We start from the raw sequence: 13,770 nt of genomic DNA on the forward strand, positions 1-13,770 counted from the left end.
TTCTTTAAAATGTTTAATATGAAAAAGACAGCAACAATAAAAACAGTTTAAAACGGGCGATGCTTGAATTAAATGAACATTTGATCAACAGAAAGACAACAACAAACTTGACCGGAATCTCACTCCAAACCTTTGTTAGTCTGGGATGCATTTCAGTTGGTACCAGCATAACCACAAAGGATCATTCAATACAGTTTCTTCTTCAGTCCTACTGTGGAACCCAGTTTCTGAGTAGACCAAACCAGTTCAGGGTTTGCTGTGTCTATCTAAATTCTCCTTAAGGGTCATGTAATCTTTGTTGTTGCCTGTCCAAAGACTAACCCTTTTTAACTTTCTCTGCATATTTTCCATGTAAAATTCCAAACGCCGTCCAGATGTTTGACTTTGCCCAGGGCTCCAAACAATGTGGCTACAATGTGCAACCGGCTATTTTCCAGCTTTTTTTTCTCTCTCCAGACATCTCAAATACTTTTCAGGCCTCTCGGACCGAGAACGAGGTTTTAACGGTGCTTTTGGGGAAACACGGCCGCTCGTCTGCTTTAACGCTTATCGGTCGTCGAGGGGTAGAAATCGCAGCAGGAGCGGGGTGACCGTGAAACCGTACTCCTGAAAAATCTGCTTTTTCCATTTGGTTTAATACGTCTGACCGATGCACTCCCCCCCTCCTCTGGATACCAGAACGCTCAGCTGTAACCCAGCTTTACATAACCGCACTGAACATACCATAAACTCTCTCATTCACGCAAACACGTGAACCGTTTCCAAAAAACAAAGAATTAAAAACAGCGAACACTGGCACACCAACCACATCCATCCCTCCCCATCCCCAACCCTTATTAAAACTGTTTTCCCCTGGAAACACTCAGCTAATGTTTTCCAAAACTCCTTCTCTTTCCCCCTCCCTCGTTTGCTCCGTGCCTCGGGGCCGAAGGGGTCTGCTCCATATTGTCTTCATTAAAGTCGCAGAGTGTCGACCTGGTTTGGAAACATGGTGTGTGTTCTCCTGTGTGTGTGTGTGTGTGTGGGGGGGGGGGGGGGGGGGGGTGGAGGAGGTTGAGGCTCCTGAGTCCTAAACCACATTCTTTAAATTCCCTGTAAGAAGAAAAAAGAAAGAGAGCGAGAGAAAAATGAGACAACTACAAAGAAAAACACAAAAAAAAGGGGTGGGGGTCAACTTTATCAAATTAAGTAAGGCTAAACACACATATTAGACACCAAAGATGGAGGCAGTCTGGAGGACAGACACACAAGCACACACTCGTGCCAATAAAAATGCTAAATAACATCTGGCTGAGGTAAATCCTGTCACTCCCATGGAAACAAAAGCAAAAAGGGGAATCGATATGGAAATGACAACGGTAAGCAACACTTGGAGCTCATTTGCATGAGGGCACAGATTGGTTTCACACGCAGACAAAGCAAGTGTTTTGACACAATGGCTGCATTATGAAGTCTAGTCGACGGTTTACTTTGCAAATAGTGCCGCCTTGTTTGTCCTTTGTCATGTTAAACGGCCCGTCGGAGGCAAAACAAACACGCTGCACGCGCACACACACACACGCATACACACACGCATGTACGCATGGATTGCAGATGAGTAATTGCCCTGACGCACTGAGGGAGGATGTCCTGTTTGTTGGCCATTGTGGAGCTGTCACTGTGGGCCTGTCATGTTCTCTCCCTGCAGTGACAACAACAGTTTGGAAAAAATGAGCCGTTTACAACATTTGGCGTGGACTTTTTTTTAAATTTGTTTTTGGGGTTTTATTTTTTCCCCATCCCCGTCTGGATGCTGAGACTCCACTGGTGGTTTAAATAAACGCTACAATGTCAACAGATTAAAAAGTATCCCGCTTATGAGGCTTTTGGACGTGCTTACACCAACGGAGGCTGGGATGAAAATCAGCCTCCTGATTTACTCCGATGAGGTCACCGATTCGAGAAAGAAAACACAAACACGGGGTCATCTGGCCTAAAAAAAACATTCCCAGAGCCACAATGTGGTCATCCAGCAGTTTCTAACATAACCCCACAATAACAGAGCGACTTGGTTACCGTGGCATTGCCAGTGTTTAAGCCTAATGTTTTTATTTCCCCTTTCTCAGCAATAAAAGGGGCCAATTATCCATTTCCTCATTTTGTATATGCTTATATTACATAAAACACATTTAATGACCAGTTGACTAAACATTTAAACACCCATTTTCACCTGTGGGCTCTAAGACGTTGCGACGCCACCCGCCACTTAGTGGGGCTGCGTCCTCTCCGTTTTATTCTTCGCCTCGCTATTTTACGACACGCAGACATGAATGATGGGGGCACAAATCTGTAGACAACGACTGGCCGTGAGAGTAATCCAACCCATCACTACTCATCCACAGTGATGTGCAACCACATCTTTCACAGGCGTGTGGATGCAAAGGAGGAGGACTGTTTGTGCCAGCGGTGCTGATGCTGGCCAGACTCCACAAGGAAAAGCAACACATACTAATGCATACTTAGCACAAAAAGCAAGGAAATTTGCATTTGGTGGATTATATCCTGGTTGTAGCAACCCTTTGTCACTTTAAATGGTACCACATTTGTAAGGAAAATGCATTTATGGGTTGAGCAGCAGAGTTGAGTACGCGCCCCTTTGTGGGATGTGAACCCCAAGCCACCCTCGATGTGTTCATCCGACTGAATGTTACATAGAAGCATGTAAGCTTAGATATGGATTGCTTTTCAGTTAAATTCAAAGACATTCAAAAAGCACGTTGGCCATCAGTCAGCTCACTTTGGTCATTGACGTGTTTTTTTCCTTCGCCCCTTTAATTCCTCTGTGAAAGAAACTGACAAAATCTGCACCCCCGCTAATGAAAAGCGTTATGCTACATTGCTCTGGATAGGGTTGGAACTGTATAATCCGATTAAATAAGAAAGTCTGATCTATTTGCTGGTGTGGAACTGTATTACACTTTAATAATGTGTGAGGTGTTCAGCTGATGCCTGTCCAATCCTGTTAATAACTACTGTGGCTAAATAATTCATTGTTGTGTGTGTGTGTGTGTGTGTGTGTGTGTCCTGGGGCCACACAGTTTGCATTATGGAGGCTGGACAGCACTAACCTCACTGGAGCACCTTAACCTCCTCCTCTTCCTCCCGTCTCTGCCTTGGCGGCAATGGTATTGATTATTGGCAATCGTGGCGAGACTACAGGGCGGACAGAGCACGGAGCAGATCACACGCACCTAAATCTGATGAAGTCAGCACAGTTGGTCTAATTTTAGGTGTTTGTTGCCCTCACACAGGAAAGTGTCTCTGTCGCATGTTTTTATTTTAAGAAACTTTCCCTTTATCTAACTAAAGCCAGGTGGCATTTAAAGGAAATTACAGGTACAAAAGGAGGTGTGGCTACATGTGAGTCATGTTGCTACTATCTCGACTTTAAAAAACAAAAAAAAAGACCCCGATTGAGAAGCTGCTGACTTATTTTATGGGAAATTGTTGCTCACAATGCAGTTTTTTTCCTCTCCTCCTGCTGTGACGAGGGGAAACTCAAAAATCATGATGTGTGCTAAAAACAGGAAAAGTCCATCAAAAAGAGGAACAGCAGGCACAAGCGGACTTTCAACAACAGGACATCTGTGGTTAGAAATATTGATTAGATTCGGACTGTAATTAATGTGCCCTCTTCCTTTATTCTGGCTCCGCTGTTTGGCTGGTTTAGACTTGATAAAAGTGCCTGTCCCTCTTTTCCAGATGTAGATATTTAAATCTGGTAAAGTTACCAGAGTCCACCGTGGGCTCTGATGTTTACTCCATATCACAGCGTCCGTGGAAGCATCTATACTGTGCATGTTTGTGTGTATTTTACAGGCGTGTTCGTACAATCTCTCTTTCCCGCAACGCATGCATCTTATTTTGCGTCAACAGAGTGGAGAATTAACGACTGAAGGCGTAATCGTAATCAAAATGTAAAGGTGCTGCAATATTTCCCTGCAGAAGTGTGCAGATAAGGCACTGTTACACGGGGAGGCTGGCAGTTTACACACAAACAAGCACTCTCTGGGGAAATCACACTACTGGCCTTGTAAACCCAGAACCGTGAATGCACAAACAGCCTGACAGCTGCCGCAGCCTTGGACACTCACCTCATAAAAATCACATTTTAATTAATAAAGCCTCCGAGTGCGTGACGGGAGGGAAGCCACAGGAAAAGCTGAGTAACATCTGAATGTTTTCAATTGTTGCTTCTACTGCAGCACATGTACGCACGCAAACGGACTGGGTTGCAAAGACGGTAAGAAACGCTGACATCTCACATTTTTAGTTTTTGCAAGTTTTCATTAAGTGGCATGGAGATACTTTACTTTCATGACAGTCTGGGTCTGAAAAATGACACCAACGTCGTAGCGCCTTAAACCTGGACTCTATTTATTGGCCACAAGAGCCGGAGGAGCTGGATGAGGGAGAGGCAGGTCAGGCCATCTCTGCTTAGTCTGCTGCCCCCTCGACCCCAAGACTTGGCCGAAAATTAGGAGACATTTGTGGGATAGTTCTCACTGAACAGGACTCAGTGGAGCTAAAAGTGTAAAAATCATTATTTAGAACTGCTTCTGGACAAAAAGCTCAAATAGTATTTTAGTTTTTGCTAAAAACCTGACCTAGCTTGACCCCTCATGCTGATTTGGGGAATATGTGCTGGTATGAATTAGGTTGTGTTGCTACAAATCCTCTGATGTGACAACACCAGTAAGTGAAGGGTGACAATAGTACAAAGGTTTTCCAGACATGTGAAACATGTGAGACATGAGAAACTACAGGCAACCGTGGCAACCTGCTGGTAACCAAAGCAACTGCTAGGATGATTTTTGCTGCAACAACTTTTTTGTAATCGGTTTCACCCAATGAGAGCTGGAAACCTCCAGGAAAGTGTGTCAACATGTTGGGGAATACCTGTTTCACATCATGCTGAAGTTTCAAGGTGGACAACTACTGAGATTGTACGCATGACATCATGTCAGAAACCCCCCAAAATAATAATAATAATTTAAAAAAAAGATGGTTCTTCCTGTGCCAGCTACTCCAGCTTCCTCCCAGAGTCCAAAGACATTATTGTTAAACTAATTGGTGAGTTTAAGCTGGGCGTAGGTGTGAATGGTTCTGTCTCTCTATATTAGTGTTAGAATAGACTGGCGAGCTATTTTAGGGTGTACCCACATCTGGGCCTATGACTGCTGGGATTCACCCCTCTATCCATCCATTCTCTTTGCTTGTCCTTATCAGAGTAGCAGGGGGGCTACTCCAGCTAACATAGGCCGAGAGGTGGGGTACATCCTGGGCCGAGCTAACACAGAAAGACAGACAACCATTCATACTTATGGGCAATTTACAGTGACCAGTTAACCTAACTGTAGGAGGAACCCGGAGTACCCGGTGAGAACAAGCACAAACACAGGGAGAACATGCAAACGCCACACAGATGGTGAAGTCAGACTCGGGACCTTCCTGCTGTGAGGCAACAGTGCTAACAACCACCAGCTGGGATATCATGCTGAAAACAGCATCCCCCTTGTAAAAACATTCATAATGTGAAGGAGAGATTTTGCAGATGAGACACACTGTCTTATTTTTCATGAAATGAGCCATATGTACGCCTCGCATCTCTGTAAATACCTGCCAACATGACAGTGTTCTGTGGGCTCAAACTGGCCACGATGCATACGTACATGACTGTACGTCATGCATACGTACAGTCATGGTTTAACATATGGGATCAGAAGCTGACACATGGCGAGTGAAAAACGGAGCGACGGTGGCTTTTGGAGATTACCACTTTAAAATTTGTATCCATTCGTGCGAGCTGAAAGAGCAGATGTGGGCACACAAACATACGTACACTCCCACTCTGCCCAGTTTCTCAGAGAAACCGATGTTTATAAGCAGCAGTTTGTTCCAAACCCAAGAAACACTTATCCAGCCCGATGATGTCATGCAGACATGTTTGCTTTGAGGTGTGTGTGTGTTGTAGGCTATCCTTTATTCAGCGCTCGTGTGTGTGCATAAGTTAAGTTAGCAAACACGCTGGGCTTTCTTTTTGGGAAACAGACAACATCCAGTGTTTAAAATTGTAACACGCAGACTGCCCACTGGGATTATGGTGCTGTGTGGTAACAATAAATGTGACAGAGAGCAGAAGCGACAGACAGAGGAGGAGGAGAAAAAAAGAAAACAAAAAAAGCGACATAAAACAGATTTGACAATTTGAAACCAGGAGAGAGATCAGAGAAAGGAGGGAAAAAGGGATAGGAAATTCTCTGGATTTATAAAAAATGAAACATAATTAGCTCAACTGCAAAATGTATGCAGAAGTTTTTAAAATAAATTTAAGAAGTAGAAACGTCAGAATTCAGCCGAAAGTATAAACTTGACAGAGTTAACCGTTTCATTTTCTGTCCTCAGCGGGAGCTAACGGTGAATGAGGGATCTGATCAAACACAGAGGAGGCACATGGGATGCAGGAGCCAAACATAAACTTCACTTGCTTCTCTCATCTTTGGCTCGTCTGCATTCATTTATTCTCCCTTTTATTCCCTCCATCCGTCCACTCACCGGTTCCCTCTGTTGGCTCTAATAAAAGCCGTATGACTGGAAAAGAGCGATACTTTCAGCCCCTCCAGTTGTGATGATTTAATGCGAGCCAACAGACCAACTGGATTTCGGCAAACAGACTCCCGATCCCCCCTCGCCTCCCCTGATTTGATGTGACCTGAAGTTTTTCAAAGCTGAGGATTTAATGCTGTTTGGATAAACCTATTCCACGTCCAGAAGGCTTTTTGTCATTTGCTACAGTCAGATGACTTGTTTAAATGTATGAAGGTTTAGATACTAATTGATACCATGTCCAGTCGACTGAGGGTAAAAATTTGAGAACGCACAATTTTCTCTCTGTTCTGGATTTCCATTCACACTGATCCACAGATTTCCATAAACAAACTTCCTTTCCAGCGAGTGGATTTGAGTTTGGACTTAACTGGGCAGATGATTGCCGAGAGCATTAACAGGTAGAAACCAAGTAGGACTGAAAACGAAGCCAATGCATTAATATAAAAAAGAGCTGTTCCTCTAGACTTAAAAGAAGAAGACATATTCCCTGTATGTCTGTGAAGGTTCTCAGTAATCCAGGTCATCGTAGTCAAAGGAGCTTGCAAAGAAAAGCGTCTGGACTTCTTTAAGTTGGTTTAAGACGTTTCACCTCTCATCTGAGAAGCTTCTTCACCGTCTTCCCTGTAGACTTCTATGTTAAAAAGTTCAGCCTTAGAGCTGAAATAAACAAACATGGTGGAAAAAAAAACAATAAAAAAAACTGTTGCGGTCTCTATAGCCAATTTACCCATTATAAAACTGCACAGGTGGGTGGATTTTATGTATGGAACGCCAGGACTGCCATAATGAATTAATTAAATACACCATTAAATAATTAATTAAATGTGGCAATAATTAATTAAAATTGGAATTAATTAATTAAATAAATAGTTATGACACATGTAATTAATTAATTATTGACACATTTAATTAATTATTTATGTATTTCACATTTTAATTAATTATTGACACATTTAATTAATTAATTATTGACACATTTAATTAATTATTTATGTATTTCACATTTTAATTAATTATTGACACATTTCATTAATTATTGACACATTTAATTAATTATGATATATTTATTTATTTCATTTTGGCAGTCCTGACGCCTGGCTCTCATCATGAAATAATTTTATCTGTCAGCCTCACCCATCAAACTCAGGGGGCGGGGTTAACGCTGATCGAGTCAAAACCATTGCTTTGGCCTGGTGGCCATTGTTTCTAGCACACAACCGGCATGTGGAAGCTAACAGAACTGAGCTTTGAAAAACCCTGTTTGTGTGTTACCAAATACCGTTTTAATATTTTTTTAGCCGAGAATGTAGTGGTTTAATCTTCATGTGTCTGGTCGGTTTGTCAAGATACAGCCTCTTTGCAAAAGTGTTTCGATGATTTCGGAGATGTCTGCCCAGTCTCACAGCAAAGCGTGGGATAGACCCGCTCGCCTCGCAAGCAATCCCACCGACAAAGCGCAGGCCCCGGTACACAGCTGTAGTAACCCCCGCTGACTTCTTTTACTGAGGTTATATTTATCGATGTTTTATTTCCTGATGTTCTTATGTGTCCTACGTGTTTCAGTCGCCAATTCTGAATTATAACTAACATTAAAAACATGTTTAAGGAGGAGAGAGAGCAAATAAATCTGTTTAACATCTGATCTTTGGGTTTTTGTTCAGTAATCAGCGTGACCTGTGTATAAACGCGTAAAAGAGATAACGTTGGTGTTTCCGTCATGTAGTAACTGCTGGCTTTAGCTGTACAAAGGTTGTTCGACACTATGAAACACATACAGACTTCATGATGTTCGGCTAATATTTTTATTGTGAATATTAATCATGCTGACCTCGCTCTGTACACCACACAGCGAGGTCAGCATATCCACGATATCCTCAGCTCCATGAGTTAACACAAAGTTTCCCAGCTGACTATCTAACTGCCAACTATTCCAGAGACGTGAAAATATACAGCATAAAGAAAAGTGTAAGAGACTCAGCAGCAGATTAGAATAACAGTTATACATTTAATAAATCACCAAATGAATCCAAGAAACGAGCAAACCTGTTCCGACAATTTGAATTTGTATTCCCTCAGCTGCAGACTCGCTGCTGTTTAAATGTTTGAAAAGGAAGATTAGATATAAACAAACGTCAAACATAGACTCAGTCTGCCGTCACATTTGATATGAGGCCAGCACGTATAGTGGCCTCAGCAGGCTATTACTGAAATACACGTGCTATATCATAAACTATGATATAAATAGGGAGGTCCTACTAACATGTTTAGTTTTAAAGGACACCTTCCTGCCTTTAGTCTCATTCATGAGCAGTATTCGTTTTCTTCTAACATCCAGAAGTCTGCACAATGTGTTTCATAGTTTGTAACAAGCCTTTGACAGGTAAACATAACATGACCGAAAAAGCAAAAAAAAAGAAAAAAAAGAGAGAGAGAGTGTTGACATAAGAAGAGAAAATTCTCTCAATTATGGAGACAGACAAATGGTTCATTTATGTTTGATGTGTGTTTATTCCTCCCTAAATATCGTCGGTGAAGTTTGCCATGCACGTCAGATTTTCCTGCGCATTTTTATACCTCTGCCAACAGAGAGAGAAAAAAAATCACATTCTAACAGACAGCTGGTGCTTAGAATACAGTTGAATAACTATTAAAAAACAGATGATATTTAGATGATAGTTCAGTCTAACACATGTGCCAGTGGTTCATTAAACGTCTGTGAAACTATGCAGTTATGAAACGTAACTTTAACCTCAGCCAAACCGATTTGCTCAGTTGTAAATAAAACAGCGAAGTAAACGTGACCCGACAGACAGAACCTGAGTGAATGAAGTCCAGCGTTTAACCACTGAGAGCTAAAACTCAGCTGAGGTTTGAAAGCTGTGTGCCGGTGATTGGACATCAGCCGCTGATGAAGCTGTTCGCCTATAAAGTGCTCTGTAAGGAAACAAGCTCCAGCAGCTCTGCGCTCGGGGAAAACACTATATTTACTTATCTTGTGCAGAAAAATGCGCTGACATTGCTTTATATCGAGCACCGGCTGCCCAGTTAAACTGTGACTATCACCAGGTAACTAGGCATGTTTCTTGAATTAGCAGCAGGTGTTAAACAGCTGACAGATGAGGAGGAGGATGCATGCAGGTAAACTGAGGGTCTGTTGAGCTGATCGCTGGTTTCGTGAGAAAAATGTCAGCTCGTTCTTTATGTTACAGAAGCACAGAGACACAAGACCAGGCGGAAAGAGACGATCGTTCGGTGAAAATGAGAATCTGCGAATGCAACATGTGGAACACGGAGAGTGGAATATGTAAACAAACCGGTTAACGTAACCCCCTCGGTGCACTCTGCATGCTAATTGTTAGCAGAGCTAGTGAAATCTCTGAAAACATCTGAGCACTTTTGCAAACATGTTCTATGTTGACAACCTGACCAGACATACGTCGCGACATTCGCGGCTAAAACACTGTTAAAAGTGTAGCTGGTGACAGAAAAACGACCTGTGATTTGATCTGCATTCTGGGATAACTGGCTGCCCCAAGTCTACACAAGCAATCGATTTTCTAGGATCGACCTGTTTTGACTTACTTTGCACGGCAACCAATCAAATGTTAGAGAAGCTGCATGGGCAGCGTTAACCCCGCCCCCTGAGTTTGATGGGTGAGGCTGACAGATAAAATTATTTCAAGATGAGAGCCAGGCGTCAGGACTGCCAAAATGAAATAAATAAATATATCATTAAATAATTAATTACATGTGTCAATAATTAATTAATTAAATGTGTCAATAATTAATTAATTACATGTGTCATAACTATTTATTTAATTAATTAATTCCAATTTTAATTAATTATTGCCACATTTAATTAATTATTTAATGGTGTATTTAATTAATTCATTATGGCAGTCCTGGCGTTCCATATTTATGTAACTCACTCCACTGAATTCTGAAAGAATTACAATTTTTGGGGGCTTAGCTGCAGTGAATGACAAATGGGAAACGACTTGGTTGCTAGCTGCCTGCTATTTTTCACTTTCACTGATTTACATCACAGAACCTCCACTTAAAATGAGATTAGGATGAGACTAATTAGATTAATTGGCAAGAGGTCGGTAACATGATAGGGTATAAAAAGAGTTTCTCAGAGCCACAGATGGGTAGAGGATCATGGTAAAAAATACTGGCGGCTGCCAGTAATACTCCTGCCTTCTGGTAGATGCAGGTGTGGTATTCCTAGGTGACTTCCTTCTTTCTTCACAAGACTTTCAGAAAACTTGACCTCTGAAGTTGACCTTCAGGCCGAGGTCTCTGAAATTAAATTGTCAGAGATTTTTAATAGCTGCACCTATTGCATGAATTTAAAAATCCCATATTACTTAATCCTCAAGTTCTCACATTTGCAAACTTGGGTGTCCATGCCACCTGCCCGCCCTGCGGGGCGACGATAAAACCTCATCAGCCCTTTATGACTGAGCCTTGGTCTCTTTGGTTTGGTCATTTTTTTTCCAAGGACAAACATATTTGTACCTTGAGTTTTTCCACCTTATTGTACATTCCCTTATGTCAGTCCGAAAACAAACTGGTATAAAAATCCACCAAACAACTATAGAGACCACAACAGGCTGTAAGCATGCTTATTTCTCCTCTAACGCAGGGCATCTTAACACTGGAGTCAATGAGGATCAATGCCTACAGGAATTGCAGTTTAAGCATTTAAACATTGCCACCTGATGCTGACTGAATGAACGAATGCCGTGTGGACAGACGTTTTTGCTAATGAAATAAATATCTTCTTTCTCTTTTCTATTGTAAAGATAACTGTGAGCAAACGCTGGTAATACTGAAGAAGAGTGCAGACAATGACTTTCAAAGCTTTTACTTTTTGTGGTGTGTCCTACTATAAATCCATTTCCATCACACTGAAACTATGATAATTATTAGTCTGTTTTATACTTTCCGACATGGATCACTGTGACGTGACCTGATCTTGGTAGGATTTTACTATTCCCACAATATTGTGAGTGCCTTTTATTTGGTCGGTAACTCACCTCACCATAACTTACCAGAATGGATAACCGCTGTTTAAAATATAAGATTTCACTGAGGAAAAGGAAGGAAAGGAGGACTTCCTGTCACTCTACGGTTCACACTTTTATACCCCGGAGACGCCGAATGATCAAACTCAGATTTTGTTTTCCTTTTCGGATGTGTGGCTGTGTGCGGCGAAACGTCTGACATGGTTGCCGACGTGTCGTTTCCTGACCTCACCTCCTTACAATAATTCTCCCTTCGCTCAACTTTTCGCCTAAATTTCACCCTGCTGGACGATTTCTCCTGAGAGCTGTGGGCTGTCAGCACTGAGACCAAAGACCCGACTTCAGGCTTAACCACAAGGCTGCACGCACACACGGGAACACGAACATACAAACATAAAGGCACATATAGAGAGGAAGATGCAGAAAAAGGAAAAAAAATACCACATGTATCAAGAGCCAGACTCGAGCAGGGGTCATAGACATATTGTGCATATTCACACACACATACAAAAGGACGTTAAAAAGCCACAGAGAGGACACAAAGAGAGAAGATGACATACTTTCATCCCACACAGAGACGTATAGAAACAAGAGCAGACACATGAAACTGCACTTTAAAAGAGCCGTGGAGAGACCAAAGGGCCTCAGATGAGCCAGGGTTCAGTGCAACACAAACACACACCTGTTTACGCTCCACACCCTCACAAACAGGCACACCTGTGCATCCAACCCAAACACATACACATGACATGCACACCTTTGATGGTGCTGATGACCTGGTCCAGGTGTTTGGTGTCGTTGCGGTCTGGTCTACAGCTCGGACTGATCTCCAGCGAGTAGTCTGGTCCGTATTCTGTAAAAAACTAAACACACACACATACACACACAGATCACATCGTAAGGTTTTGCATTTTCCGATTTTGAAATAATACTTCATTTTTCTTATTCACAGTCATGTGTTCATCACATTTGCCCAGAGTCACTGCAGCAGAGTGCCAAAATACACTCTGTCTTCTTTGTCTTTGTTTTTTTCCTCTTTTTTTGGAGAATGCAGCTGCTTTCCTGGAAAGTTTCGGGGTCTGTTTGGACTTTGAAGAACTGAACTGACTGGTGACGAATATTTACACAGGCTTTCAGGGATCTTTTTTTTAAACATAACAGTGAAATCAATTCAAAACAGTGGTTAAAAAAGGACACACTTCCTTCCAGTTTTTGACCATCATTTCTGTTTTTCTCAACCATATCAAGATATCTCTTTCCATTCTTTCTGGCTTTGTTCCTGTAAAGCCAGCCACACAGTTCTGGGTTTGAAACTCAGGCCACGGCTGGACACTTATGAGGAGCTTGCATAACTTGCTTCCACAAATTTACTCCAACAGCTTAGAGATTAACTCAGCAGTTTAGTGTTGGGGGCAGGGGCAAATTCACTTCTAACGCTCACATGCTACATTTTCAGGAATTTACAAATCCTGTACCAGGAGACCAAAATGCAGGAAAGTTCATTTGAAAGGCTTCTAGTTTCTTAATAGAAAAGCGCAAAGCCTAAATAGTATTTAAGTTTTGCAAAATTATTATTGCTCTGGGTTTCTGTCTGACTGCAGCTGTTACAAGTTAGCAAAGACCCATTATCAAGTCTTGAGTGAAGGTCTGTGTCACCACCTAGAGGTCTTGAAACTGGATGAGGCAAGTGAGGGGTGGACCTGACTGTGAAGCTTACTGGCCAAAAAAACCAACAAAAAACAAAAGAAACTTGTGATTGACAAGTCATTAGCCAATATCTTGGAGAATCCTCCTACGTGACTCTTAGAATGACCATAATAAGTAAAACATGCACTGTATTTTCCACATTATAAGGCACACTTAAAATCCTTAACAGTGCGTCTTATAATCCACTGCGCCTTATGTATGAATTCTAGTTGTGCTTACTGACCTCGAACTGATTTGGTACACGGCGCTCAAAAATCTGTGGAAAATGTTTTAGCACCACTTTGGTAAGCTACCGAGCCGCACCGCTTGGTGGATTGTCGGAGCCTTACAGCTACCATAATCAGGAGCCTCGTGGAATAATCTGGGTCCAAAACTCCGTTGGCTT

At 42.0% G+C, this 13,770-nt stretch overlaps 1 protein-coding gene across 2 annotated transcripts in view; it reads right to left on the reverse strand.

Moving 5' to 3' along the window:
* Window positions 1-13,770, reverse strand: part of hdac8 (histone deacetylase 8) — a 41,614-nt gene continuing 27,844 nt past the window's right edge. Inside the window, exons 10-11 of one of the 2 annotated variants that reach the window (XM_026162561.2) lie at window positions 12,436-12,541; window positions 1-1,092 (exon numbers count right to left, since the gene is read on the reverse strand). In XM_026162561.2, the coding sequence (XP_026018346.2) occupies window positions 1,070-1,092; window positions 12,436-12,541 (129 nt within the window). In that variant the 3' untranslated portion in view covers window positions 1-1,069. Of the gene's footprint in view, window positions 1,093-12,435; window positions 12,542-13,770 lie in introns of those variants that run through there. The other variant, XR_013906162.1, reaches the window with a different exon arrangement.

This window comes from Astatotilapia calliptera, chromosome 3 (genome assembly GCF_964374335.1).
Source record: "Astatotilapia calliptera chromosome 3, fAstCal68.1, whole genome shotgun sequence".
Taxonomy (NCBI): domain Eukaryota; kingdom Metazoa; phylum Chordata; class Actinopteri; order Cichliformes; family Cichlidae; genus Astatotilapia; species Astatotilapia calliptera.